This window comes from Podarcis raffonei, chromosome 13, assembly GCF_027172205.1.
Source record: "Podarcis raffonei isolate rPodRaf1 chromosome 13, rPodRaf1.pri, whole genome shotgun sequence".
NCBI classification, from domain to species: domain Eukaryota; kingdom Metazoa; phylum Chordata; class Lepidosauria; order Squamata; family Lacertidae; genus Podarcis; species Podarcis raffonei.
This window is the reverse complement of record NC_070614.1, coordinates 51576698-51590425: the sequence shown is the minus strand read 5'-3', so window position 1 is coordinate 51590425 and position 13728 is coordinate 51576698. Positions and strand designations below refer to the sequence as shown.

The following is a 13728-nucleotide window of genomic DNA, read 5'->3' as shown; positions in this document are numbered from 1 at the left end:
AGGCCGAAAGGTGCGGTGGTCACCTAGAGCCAAACCCTGACTTGTCTTTTTATTTATTTCTTTTTTGAAACTTTTAATTTTGGAGAGTGCAGCTGTAAAAAGTCCATAGGATGTGTTGTCCTTTTAAAGAAATTGCAGGATGCCCTCAATTGCCAGGAGCCTGTGGACTAGCTTATATCTCCCTCCGGAGAGGGGCTTGGGCAAGCAAGCAGGCCCCGGCCGTTTGGCGGGGAGGTGGGCACCGAGAGGGGGGTGGGCACGGCCGTCTCTCATGCCTGCCCTGCGTCTGCGGCCTCGCGAAGGGTGGCCCCCCACCGGCCAGGCGTGTTCTTTGTGAGGGCTCAGCCGAGCGAGTCTAAACTGAACCGACGGGCCCAGCTTCCCAGAGCCCCCGGCAGCTGCCAGCGAGAGAGAGTCCCGCGCCGCGCGCTGCACGCGAACCCCCCCCCCAAATCTCTCTCTGTCTTCTTTTTAAAAATCCATTAGGGTCCCCCGTTTCCCTCGCAGAAGCGGAACGAGAGAACCCAAAGGCTTCGGGATGCCGCGTGGCATCGCCAGCTTGGAACCTTCCGGAAAAACACCCGCTGGCGGAAGGGGTCAGAGTCCCTGCTTGCAGGTCTTGGTAGGGTGGGCAAAGTCCCACCCTGTGAACACGTGAGAGTGCCCAGTCCAGGAGTAACGGATCTGCGTGTGGCGGACTTGAGCCTGTGGCCTTATACCAGTTGCTGGAAACCGCAGGACTGGGGAAGAGAGCATAATGTGGCGCAATAGAGTGTCAGACTGGGGCCTGAGAGAGCAGGGTTTGAATCCCCACTTGGCCATGAAGTGCCCTGAGTGACCTTGGCATTGCCGGATTTACGTACAGTGGTACCTCGGGTTACATACGCTTCAGGTTACAGACTCCGATAACCCAGAAATAGAGCTTCAGGTTAAGAACTTTGCTTCAGGATGAGAACAGAAATCGTGCTCCAGCGGCACGGCAGCAGCAGGAGGCCCCATTAGCTAAAGTGGTGCTTCAGGTTAAGAACAGTTTCAGGTTAAGAACGGACCTCCAAAACGAATTAAATACTTAACCCGAGGTACCACTGTATAAGCTAAACAAGCTGTAGCTTAGGGCTCCACTCTCTTGGGCCCCCCCAAAAAATTTAAAGGAAAAAAACCCTGGATATACAGGTGAAACTCGAAAAATTCGAATATCGTGTAAAAGTTCCTTTATTTCACTAATTCAGCTTCAAAGGTGAAACTCATATATGAGATAGACTCGTGACATGCAAAGCAAGATATGTCAAGCCTTGATTTGTTATCATTGCGATGATCATGGCGTTACAGCTTACGAAAACCCCAAATTAACGATCTCAGAAAATTAGAATATTCAAGGAAATCAGCAAAACAAGGATTGCAAATTGAGCAAGATTGGACCTCCGAGAAGTAGAAGCATATCTCGCTTTGCATGTCATGAGTCGATCTCATATATTAGTTTCACCTTTGAAGTTGAATTCCTGAAATTCCACGAGATTCTAATTTTTCGAGTTTCACCTGTACATTTCCAAAATATAAGATACAAAACAAATAAAATAAAACCTACAGACAGCAACAGTGTTTTGTGTTCTGTAGGCTCCTATGATGTAAGTCACGGGCCCTGCCTGCTCCCTAAAATATCACAGGTTTGCTCCTTTCTATATATAGGGTGCCTACATTCTGCATGGACTGGTTGCGTGGCAACATGGGCAAATGGCTTGAGATATCTATTAGGTCCATAAATGACCATATAGCATATATTCAACACAAAAAACAGCGACAATTTGTTGTTGACAAAGGACAGCTGGACATATAAAGGGCCCCATTACCTTGCTTAGGGCCTCATCAAACCTAAATCCGACCCTGGACTTCGTAGTCAGTCACCATCTCTTAGCTTAACCTACCTCACAGATAGGACGAAATGGGGGGCAAGAGAACCACTTTGAGATCCAAAGCGTGACATCTTTTGTGCGACTGATGTGCCCCACCCCAAGTCAGGGCCCGCTGAGACAGACCCTTTTAAATTTCATTTTTGTTGTGGCTGGTAGCACCAGGTTACAGGGCTGTGGGGGCCTCCCAGCTCCAGCCACCATTTTACTTTCCCACAGGGCTTTGGAGTGATGCTCTGTTGGGGTCATGTTGGGAAATCAAAATGGCGGCTCCTGGGCCCAACTACCTGGGGCTGGTTGGCCCTGTAACAACAACAAAAAATACAACAAATACTACAAATACAACAACAACAGCAACAACAACATAACTCATTATTTGTACCTAGCCACCCCGGGCGGCTTCCAGCACATACCGTAAAACCTTAAACCTTAAACACTGTAAAACCTTAAACACCGTAAAATCTTAAACCTTAAACACCGTAAAACCTTAAACCTTAAACACCGTAAAACCTTAAACCTTAAAAAACTTCCCTATATGGGTCTGCCTTCAGACGTTTACTAAATGTTATATTATTTAAAAAGGTAAAGGGACCATTAGGTCCAGTCGTGGCCGACTCTGGGGTTGCGGCGCTCATCTCGCTTTACTGGCCGAGGGAGCTGGCGGACAGCTTCCGGGTCATGTGGCCAGCATAACTAAGCCGCTTCTGGCAAACCAGAGCAGCGCACGGAAACGCCGTTTACCTTCCCGCCGGAGCGGTACCTATTTATGTACTTGCACTGGCATGCTTTCGAACTGCTAGGTTGGTAGGAGCAGGGACTGAGCAACGGGAGCTCACCCCGTCAAGGGGATTTGAACCGCCGACCTTCTGATCGGCAAGTCCTAGGCTCTGTGGTTTAACCCACAGTGCCACCCGCATCAAACTTGACATGAGCCAACAGTGTGACGCGGCAGCTAAAAAAGCCAATGCAATTCTGGGCTGCATCAATAGGAGTATAGCATCTAGATCAAGGGAAGTAATAGTGCCACTGTATTCTGCTCTGGTCAGACCTCACCTGGAGTACTGTGTCCAGTTCTGGGCACCACAGTTCAAGAAGGACACTGACAAACTGGAACGTGTCCAGAGGAGGGCAACCAAAATGGTCAAAGGCCTGGAAACGATGCCTTATGAGGAACGGCTAAGGGAGCTGGGCATGTTTAGCCTGGAGAAGAGGAGGCTAAGGGGTGATATGATAGCCATGTTCAAATATATAAAAGGATGTCACATAGAGGAGGGAGAAAGGTTGTTTTCTGCTGCTCCAGAGAAGCGGACACGGAGCAATGGATCCAAACTACAAGAAAGAAGATTCCACCTAAACATTAGGAAGAACTTCCTGACAGTAAGAGCTGTTTGACAGTGGAATTTGCTGCCAAGGAGTGTGGTGGAGTCTCCTACTTTGGAGGTCTTTAAGCAGAGGCTTGACAACCATATGTCAGGAGTGCTCTGATGGTGTTTCCTGCTTGGCAGCGGGTTGGACTCCATGGCCCTTGTGGTCTCTTCCAACTCTAGGATTCTATGATTCTATCATGGGAAGGCATTCCACAGGGTAGGGGCCACTACCAAGAGGGCCCTGTTGTTGTTGTTGACATTATTGATAATATTTGTATATCACCCTTCATCCGCAGATCTCAGGGCTGTTCACAGCATTAAAACACAAGCTAAAAAACACAAAATAAAACTCGAACAGAAGCAAAGCAGTAACCCTCCACCCGTACCAACGACACATTTAAAACCGCATCGGATGTCAATCAGCCCAAGGCCTGGTTGAAGAGGAATGTTTTTGCAGGGCACCTAAAGGTGTATAATGAAGGTGCCAGCCGAACCTCCCTGGGGAGAGCGTCCCACAAATGGGGGGAGCCATTGGTTGACCCTAGCCACACATTGCATAGGAGCCAGCCAAAGACATTTTGCCGCCTGAGGTAGAGGGCAAGATGGCGCCTTCCCCCATCCCAGGTATTGAGGCTGCGGCAGCTGCTCCATTCTGCCCAACGCTTGAGCCGGCCCTGTGCCATAATTTGGATTAAGCCGCCTGATCAGAGCGGGTAAGGGTGGGGCTGATAGGTGCTCCTACCCTCGGCCAGGGGTCGATCTAAATTAGCGTCCCCCAACCTGGCGCCCTCTATATATTTTGGACCACAACTCCCATGCCCAGGGCCCTGCTGGTTGCGGCTGGTGGGAGTTTTCATCCGAAATATCTGGGGAAAGCTGATCTAGGCGGCCTCTGGGTTTTTCTCCCGTGCTTGCGATTCTGTGAAAGGAAAGCTGTGAGGAATTCACCTACTACAACAACAACAGCAGCATGATTTAACCTCACGATAATTTAGTTAGGTTTCAGCTGCCAGTCCTTCTCACGGTTTATCTTGCTAACACAGGCACCCTTGACTGGTATTTTTCACAGAACAGCGAGTTTGTGGGCTGAGTTTCAAGCGGAGGACTTCGCATCTAATTCTATTTTTTATTTTATTTTATTTTTTTAAAATGTTCCTGAGATTTCTTCTCTGCCTTTCAGGGGCTTATGCCCCACTTGAGGCGGCTTACGTAAATTAAAATCGCCATCGCAGGAAAAAAAAAATTCATAAAATGCACACAAAAGGCAAGCCTGGAAGATTAAAAGCAATCCTCAACGCAGACTTAAGAACAAGACGATGCTCTTCTGCAATTGGGACAGATCTGGGTCGGTTGCGAGGAGAGACAGATGGATTTGTCAGTTCCGGTTCTCTCAGTTTCTCATTCTTCCAATCTTATATCTGGTTCTCCACGTTTCTGCAGCAATTTGCCGATTAATTTTTTTTAAGAAAACCTAATGAAAATCTACCAGCATTTTTGTGTGAATTTCTCCTAATAAACCCATGCAGTTTTGACTAATTTTGCAAGCAATTTACCCCAAGGAAGCACATTTTTGTGTGTTGTTTTTCTGTCAATATGTGTATTTTTACGCATATTACCGAGTGTGGCGTAGTGGTTAGAGAGTCGGACTCGGGCCTGGGAAAGACTCGGGTTCAAATCCCCCCACTTGGCCACAAAACACACTGGGTGACCTGGGGGGGGGGCGGTCGTTGCCTCTCTCAGCCCGACCTACCTCACAGGGTTGTCGTGGGGAGTACATAAGGAGGACGAGAGCCATGTGCACCACTTTCGCTCCTTGGAGGAAAAAGGATGGGATATAAATGCAATAAACAATAATTGGCGCATTTTTGTCAACATTGGATGGAGAATTTGGAGAGGTTTGCGAGGTTCGCCTTGGATCGCGAGCAGAATTTACCGTATTTTTCGCTCTATAAGACGCACCAGACCACAAGACGCACCTAATTTTTGGAGGAGGAAAACAAGAAAAAAAATATTCTGAATCTCAGGAGCCAGAACAGCAAGAGGGATCGCCGTGCAGTGAAAGCAGCAATCCCTCTTGCTGTTCTGGCTTCTGGGATAGCTGCGCAGCCTGCATTCGCTCCATAAGATGCACACACATTTCCCCTTACTTTTTGGGAGGGAAAAAGTGAGTCTTATAGAGCAAAAAATACAGTAATTTCTCCTTCTGCTATTCTTGGCAAGCCTGAACTGTGGGTTTGGCTGCCCCATGCCAGTGGTTGTGGGGCACCCAGGGAGGCTGCCCGCTTGCCAGGATGGCTGCTCTCTCTCTCTCTCTCTCTCTTTTTTCCTCTGCATCCCCAACAGGCTTTGGCAGAGCAGGTGCGTCAAAACGCCCCCCTCGCCTCTGCAGCCTCTGGCTTATTAACGGATCACGAGGGGAACTTTTGTCTGTGCAAACATTAAACATCTTGTTTAAATATTAAGTGACCCCGCAGAGCATCCTTTGGAAAGGCAGGGCTGCATCAGGTTTGTCTGAGAGCCCTGAGGGGGCTGCCGGGTTAGGGGGGGGTGTCTGTTGCTGGGTAGGAAGGTTGGGGAGCGGCCTCCGAGACCACATAACACCAGTCTTGAAAGATCTACATTGGCTCCCAGTACGTTTCCAAGCACAATTCAAAGTGTTGGTGCTGACCTTGAAAGCCCTAAATGGCCTTGGCTCAGGTCTAAAGGAGCGTCTCCACCCCCATCGTCCAGCCCGGACACTGAGGTCCAGCTCTGAGGGCCTTCTGGCGGTTCCCTCCCTGCGAGAAGCCAAGTTACAGGGAACCAGGCAGAGGGCCTTCTCAGTAGTGGCACCCGCCTTGTGGAACGCCCTCCCACCACATGTCAAAGAGAACAACAACTACCAGACTTTTAGAAGACATCTGAAGGCAGCCCTGTTTAGGGAAGCTTTTAATGTTTGATGCATTACTGTATTTTAATATTTTGCTGGAAGCCACCCAGAGTGGCTGGGGAAGCCCAGCCAGATGGGCGGGGTATAAATAATAAATAATTATTATAATAATTATAATAATTTAATAATTATAATTAATTGGGGGACACCACTGGAACCCCCAGGGACGTGGGTGGTGCTGTGGGTTAAACCACAGAGCCTAGGACTTGCTAATCAGAAGGTCGGTGGTTCGAATGGGGTGAGCTCCCGTTGCTCGGTCCCTGCTCCTGCCAACCTAGCAGTTCGAAAGCACGTCAAAGTGCAAGTAGATAAATAGGTACCACTCCGGCGGGAAGGTAAACGGCATTTCCGTGTGCTGCTCCGGTTCGCCAGAAGCGGTTTCGTCATGCTGGCCCCATGACCTGGAAGCTATATGCCGGCTCCCTTGGCCAGTAAAGCGAGATGAGCACTGCAACCCCAGAGTCGGCCACGACTGGACCTAATGGACAGGGGTCCCTTTACCTTTACCTTTTACTGGACCCCCCACATCGGCTCTTTAATACCAAAAAGTCTGCTTTCACCCATCTTGGGCGATGAAAGGAATTCAAAACGGCCCTTTTTGAAGCCTCGGGCCTGTCCCTGCACCCCAGGCAGGAAAAGTCTCCCATCTTCCACTCCTCCGGTCTCTGTCCAAGGCCTCCTGAGCTTTCCCTCGCAGCCGGCCCATGAATTTATTATTTAACACCCATTCCACCCATCGGTATTCTCTGGGCGCCTTGCGCGAGAAAAACAGAAGCAAGCATTGTCACGAGTTGGTAGCAAAACTCGGATGGGAATAAAATGGCAGAAAAACAACAACTGCAGCCTGGCAGCCGTCACCGCCGTTTCTAGCAATTAGACTTGGGGAAATGAATTTTTTAGAAAGGTATATTCGCCTAGCTCTGAAAAGATAGCCAAGTTAGAGATGCCAGGAAGCCCCGCTGGGGAGATATTTCTGATCAGTCTCCAAGGGCAGCCCCGCATACTGTACATTACAGCAGTCTGGCTGTAACCCATAACCATGACTAATTTCTTTTTTTCCTCTCACTCTCTCCTGCCCCACAGCAACTTCAGATGGTACCAAGGAAGGGCTTGAGAACATGAAGGGCGGTGCCTGCCTCTCCAAAGGCATGAAAGTCGTCTTGAAAGTCGGGCAGCGTAAGTCGTCGGGGTGCGGGGAGAGAGAAGAATCCAGAAAGTGCATCTTTGTGGGAGAAGATCTAGGTGCTCGTTGGGTGTGGGGAGGTGACCCAGATGTCCCTGGGAGGGGAATGGGGGTCTGTTGCACGAGAGCAGAGCATTCTGGGAGCCAGAACCTCTTCAGGAAGAGAGCGGGTTAGAACGGGAATCCTGGGAATGACGAGATCCCCGTCCCCCAGGAGAAGGGTGGGGGAGAGTGCCAGGGCCAGCCTTCGCCAACCTGGTGCCCTCCAGATGTTTTGGACCGCACGCTAGCTGGATGAATAATCATAGTTTAGAGGTCCTGGGCCCTAAGGAAGTCAGATTATCCTCCACAAGGGCCAGGGCCTTCTCAGTGATGGCTCCGACCTGGTGGAATGCTCTGTCCCATGAGACCAGGGCCCTGCAGGATTTAACTTCCTTCCGCAGGGCCTGTAAGACAGAGCTATTCCGCCTGGCCTTTTATTTGAATTTAGCCTGATCTTTTATTCCCCTTCCTTCCCTCCCACTCCCCTTTTTATGAAGATTACCCGCTCTGGGATCCCACAGCTAATTCTCCCCTGGTCTCATCACTGGCCCAAATAGGACTAATTCAGCCAGCTAGCCCTGGTGATCATCTAATGTTTATTGGATGGATTTCCCCCCCTAAATCGATTTTTGAATTCTGAACTTATCGTTATTCACGTTTTATACTGTTTTTTTGTTGCATCGTTTAAGTGTTTTAAATTTGTTGTTAGCCGCCCAGAGCCCGGTTTTTGAACCGGGAAGGGCGGGGTATAAATAAAAAAATATTATTATTATTTATTATTAAAACATCTGAGCAGTGCCGGGTTGGCAAAGACTGACCTAGTGGCCGGCTTGTGCCCACCCCATTCAATGGCCACCACCGCTGCAACAGCCAGGACTCCTGGACCCGTTCCTCGTTCCCTCTGCAAAAACCTCTGGATTTGGGAACATGGCATGAGTCCGGCCCACAGCCCCTGCTGGAACTCGGATGAGCTCGTGGCCGCCCAGTAAATGGGAATATGGGGGGCAGGAGTAGATTGGGGTGGAAGCAAGGGAGAGGAGGGGGAGTCGATCCTACAATCCCGAGTCTCAGCCCCCCTCGCTTTCCCCTTCTTTCCTCCCAGCCCTGACTGTTTCTCACCCCCTGTCCTACCTGGGCAAATGTGCCCCTTGATGCCCGCTTGTCGCTCAGCCCGCCTCTCACGGATCCTGCCCCTCAGATTAAATCGCACAAACAGAATAAATGTGAGGAATCCAGGGCGGCAGCAGGAGGAGTTTGGAGCCTGGAGTCCTGACTTTGAACACCTCTTTGGCCACGAAGCTGCCTGCCTGTGGCCTGGGGCTAAGCTTTTCTCTTTCTCAGCCCCTAAGCACACCTCGCAGGGCCGTTGTAAGATCAAAAACAGAGAAGCGAAATGAATTGGGGGGGCGAGGTTTTCTCAAGCAACCCCCCCCCCAATCTGGGAGGGTTTCGTTTGCTCATTAACTTGATATTTTAAACCAAATCTTCCATTGCTCTCTAGTAAAAATCTGAATTTTAAAATACCACAGTTCAGAAATTTGATTTCGGGTTTATTAAAAAAAATAAACGCTGCCAGGCACCTCATCAGCCCACTCCCAAAAGGGAAACAAGCTTAGATGAATAGGTTAAACTGCCCTCGTTTCTGAAGTTGTGGCGGGAAAGTGATTTAAATGTAGATTAAATTAAATCGGGGGGGGGGGGGGATGCCCGGGACAGAACCGTTGCCACATACCAAGACTGGGAGAGGGGATGCAGGGGAAGGCAGAACTAAAACAAAATTAGGGTGGGATGGGATTGGAAGGAATCTTCACTTTTGAAGGGAGAGGGAAGCGAAAGGTCAGGGTCCGTCCTGTAGCCATGGAGGTTCCTGTAATGTCAGGTCACCTAACGCAGGTGTTTTTAAAAAGCCTTGTTATTGGCAAAAAATTGCAGGTGTGCTGGCTGTTTTTGGCAGCGGCTGGGCAGGTAATTCCACCTGGCTGCCTCCCTCGCCAGGTGTGAGCTCAGACTCCGCCCACAGGTGACCTCACCTGCTGCTGCGCATCAGTGTTGAGAGCACACCCTAGTGGTTCCTGTGTGGTACTGCAGGCTCCTTCCACCCCACCCCACGCCCTTCTGCTTTGCAAGATTAAAACTCCGAAAAGAATGTGAAGCCCTTTCCACCCCTTACTTTTAACCGTGGCAATTTTTTTTTTTTGAGCTGCAGAGGCATGCAGGCACCTGAAGCACACAGAACTCCCTATGCTCCTTTTCTGCCTGGTTGCGGAATTCTGTGTGATTCGGAAGCTGACCTGCTTATTTATTTTATTTATTTGCTCAGTTTGTATACCGCCCTATACCCATCGATATCAGGGCAGTTCACAAAATAAAACTGCAATATTAGAAACACAACATACATAATCAAAACAAAGACAACCCTAAAATCCGCCCCCCTTCTGCCCCAGAGTGGCGCCATAAAAGGAACCGAGCCTCAGTTGCGTTTCCTAATTGCCACACGAGAAGGGCAGGGAGGTGGCTGACATCTGACGAAATTGTTTCACTGTTTTTGGAGTCCGTGGGGATCCTTTCCTTGTTGTCGTTCATTTCATTCTTCTTGAGTTTGTGTGTTTTTGCTCTGTTTTTACCATGCCGCACTGCTAAAGAGCGTGTTGATTTTATTATTTTATTCTTGGGTTTGTGTGTTTGTGCTCTGTTTTTGCCGCTTCGCCCCCATAAATTGGGGGACTGAATTTGTCCGCCCCTACCTGGGGCTCTGCCCCGCCCTGCCCCAGCTCCCACCCCCACTTGCCATCTCTCTGCCCTTCAGAACGTAAAAAGAGCTTGCTGGATCAGACCAGGGGCCATCTGCTGGTACCCATTGCTGCCCCCCAAGTGTGGAGGACAGATCATAGTCAATGTGGCTAGGAGCCATCAAGAGCCTTCTCTGCCCCCATGAATTTGCCTAGTCCTCTTTCCAGTCCTCTTTCCAAGATGGCGGCTGCCGCCGTCTCTCCCCCCCCCCCCCCGCGCGGGAACCGGGTTCCGTAGTTTTAACTGTGCCCCCTTGCCCCCCCCAGATCCCAACACGGGCTCCAAAACCCCGAAGTCCGTTCCAGACACGCCTACCGAGAAGGAGAGAGGGACGTCTGGGGCAGCCGAGCCCAGCAAGGAGGTCAACCCAGGTATGGCCCAACCCTGCAACCCCCTCTCCGCCCCCCAAGCGCAGTCACGAGAGGAGGGAGCCCCCCTGCCCCAAAACCCTGGCTCACACACCCCACACAACGCCCCATGTTTTCCCTCCACGTTTCCCACTCCCTAACCCCTCCCTCCCTCTTGCCCCACCGCCAGGCACAATAGCCCCAGTGCCCTCCTGTCCCAAGAGGCTCCCATGGACTTGAGGGTCCGGGGAGCAGGATTTGGGGCGGCATCCTGCATTGCACAAGTGCTTTTTGGTGTGTAGGATCCTGAGGCCTGAGCAGAGAAGGGCCTCTGCCCCAGAGTCCATTGCTAAGCGAAGAGAAGCCTGCAGCCTCCTGGCGAGTAGGCGCAGGACCCAGGAGTCCAAGTTCCCAGAATCCCCTGCTTTAAGGCATTAGGCACCCTCCTCCCCCCCCCACAAAAATCCAGCTCAAGATGGCAGTCGTCGTTGTCTGGGGTTGGGATGAGTTGTGGTCCAAAGCATGCGGGGGTAGCCATTATTATTATTATTATTATTATTATTATTATTATTATTATTATTTTTCCTGGACTGGCTTACGCAATTCGAAACAAAGCAGATAAAATACAAAAAAATTAACAGATACCCCCCAATGGAATGAGATGGCTTCTCACACCCCATTTCCGAGAGAACCCCGGAGTCCTGGCTCCTGCCCCTCCTCCTCTTCCACCCTCTCCTCCGACAGCCCAGGAGTCCTGCCTCCCAGCTCTGCTCACGTCTTGGAGGGGAGGGGGGAAGGAGACCAGGACAGGGGCCCCATGGGTCAGTGTTTGGGGGGGGACCATCCTCTGCTGCGTCCCCCTTCTCCCCGGGATCAGTCCACGTCCGGCCCTGACAGGCCCAGACGGGGGACGGGGGGACTGAAGACGAGGCTTTGCGCCGGGGGGGGGACGGCGGGGGGGACTAGCTCCTTGCAAAGTGTTTTGTTCTGCCTGTCTTCCGTGTCGGGGACAGAACTGGGAGCCGGGAGAGGGGGCCCCCGGGCTTGAGGTTTATTGATAGTGATGGCTGAAATGAACCCTGCCGAGCCGGGCCGGGGGGAAGTATCGAGGAGGCAATTAGCTCCATTAACCAGAGTCGACAGACACTAACGAGGACCTTCCCTCTCCAGGCAGGGCCCGCTTTGCTATTTGAGCGCCTCTCCGCCAACCAACAGGTTTCCAGTTATTCCTCCACTCTCCGTATACCGAATCGGACCATTATTATTATTGAAGAAGGTCCGTTTTGGAAGTTGCAGGCTGCTGCTTGAGCCGGGCTGCGTGGGGCAGCCACCCCCTGGTGGGGTCATGCCAGCTAAGCCTGCCCCCTTGGTGCCCACTGTCCGTACAGCACAGGCACCCACTGTGAGGGAGGCATGCAGGAAGACCTCCTTGAGAGCTAGAAACCTGCGCAGCCCAGAAGCCTTCCTGCATGCATTGTGCGGCTCTGTGCATGAAGGCTCTGGCTGTCTTGTGTGGCCGCCAGGGGGGCGCATGGCTCCTGGGCAAGGCCTCGCCCCCTGCTCACGCACCAGCCTTCCCCCACGCAAGTATAACCTCTGAATGGGGAAAGGAACAGGTCTGCCTTTCCTTCTAGAGCTGTAGAACCAGAAGCATAGCTGTCAATGTTTCCCTTTTGTAAAGGGAAATTCCCTTATTCTGCATAGGATTCCTCGCAAGAAAAGGGAAAAGTTGACAGCTATGACCAGAAGGGACCTGAAGAGTCATTCAGTCCAACCGCCTGCAATAATAATAGCATTTTTTTTTATGTTAATGCTTGGAAACGTATGTTTCCGAGAACAATTCAAAGTGTTGGTGTGGACATTGAAAGCCCTAAACGGCCTCAAAGGCCCAGTAGACCTGAAGGAGCGTCTCCACCCCCATCGTTCAGCCCGGACACTGAGGTCCAGCTCCGAGGGCCTTCTGGCGGTTCCCTCCCTGTGGGAAGTGAGATTGCAGGGAACCAGGCAGAGGGCCTTCTTGGTGGTGGTGCCCGCCCTGTGGAACGCCCTCCCTGTGGAACGCCCTCCCAGCAGATGTCAAGGAAATAAACAACTTCAGTGGTACCTTGGGTTACATACGCTTCAGGTTACATACGCTTCGTGTTACACAGTCTGCTAACCCAGAAATAGTGCTTCAGATTAAGAACTTTGCTTCAGGATGAGAACAGAAATCACGCAGCGGTGGCAGGAGGCCCCATTAGCTAAAGTGGTGCTTCAGGTTAAGAACAGTTTCAGGTTAAGAACGGACCTCCAGAACGAAGTAAGTACTTAACCTGAGGTACCACTGTATCTGACTTTTAGAAGACATCTGAATGCAGCCCTGTTTAGGGAAGTTTTGAATGTTTTATTGTGTTTTTAATATCCTGTTGGAAGCCGCCCAGAGTGGCTGGGGAAACCCAGCCAGATGGGCAGGGTATAAATAAATAAATTATTATTATTATTATTATTATTATTATTATTATTAAGCAGGAATTGCATTCTGTGAGCGGCCAAGGTTTTCCAAAGGCTGCATGCGCACCCTGCATTTAAGGCACATGACCTCCACCCAGGAGTCCTGGGCCCCGCTGTTCCCCTCTAGCAGAACTACAATTCCCAGCGCCCGTAGCAAACTACAGTTCCCAGGCTTCTTTGCGGGAAGCCATGTGTCGTGCACCCGTATGGGGTGTGCGCAGTCCAAGCTCCACCACACCTCCCCATGCGGAGATCTTTTCACTGGGGCCAGGGGTTGAACTTGGGGGCCGCTGTAGGGAGAAGCCAGCCTCTCGTTTTGAGGCTGCGTCTTCCCCCCACGGCCTGGTTCACGCCAAAGCGAAAGAAGCAGAGCTCGTCCTTGGCTGCCGGCAGGAAGTGGCTTAGGAAACATAACCCAAAAGAAACACTTTGGGCGAAACTGGCGAGGGGGGAAAGGCAAACACTGTAACTCAAATCTCCTTTTCACAGGGGAAGAAAACGCCAGTTCGGAGGAGGAAATCAAGGGCTTTTTCCTGGATTGAACATGTCAGGGTGGGGTGGGGGTGAGCGAGGTGCTTGCTTGGCTCTCCCGCGGCGCTGGATCGTGCCCCTGCCCGAAATAGACTAAAAAGCTAGCTTGTCAGGAAAACGGGTCAGCCCAGACATCTCCTTG

General features: G+C 51.0%; 2 protein-coding genes across 4 annotated transcripts in view; both read left to right on the top strand.

Annotated features, from left to right (window-relative positions):
• The window catches only part of TNFSF13 (TNF superfamily member 13), a 239485-nt gene that overhangs the window by 137987 nt on the left and 87770 nt on the right, over positions 1-13728 (top strand). The window lies entirely within an intron of this gene.
• Positions 1-13728, top strand: part of EFNB3 (ephrin B3) — a 74806-nt gene that overhangs the window by 56331 nt on the left and 4747 nt on the right. For 2 of the 3 annotated variants that reach the window (XM_053362081.1, XM_053362082.1), the window contains exons 3-4: positions 7287-7379; positions 10485-10589. In XM_053362081.1, coding sequence (XP_053218056.1) covers positions 7287-7379; positions 10485-10589 — 198 coding nt within the window. The remainder of the gene's footprint in view (positions 1-7286; positions 7380-10484; positions 10590-13728) is intronic. The other variant, XM_053362083.1, reaches the window with a different exon arrangement.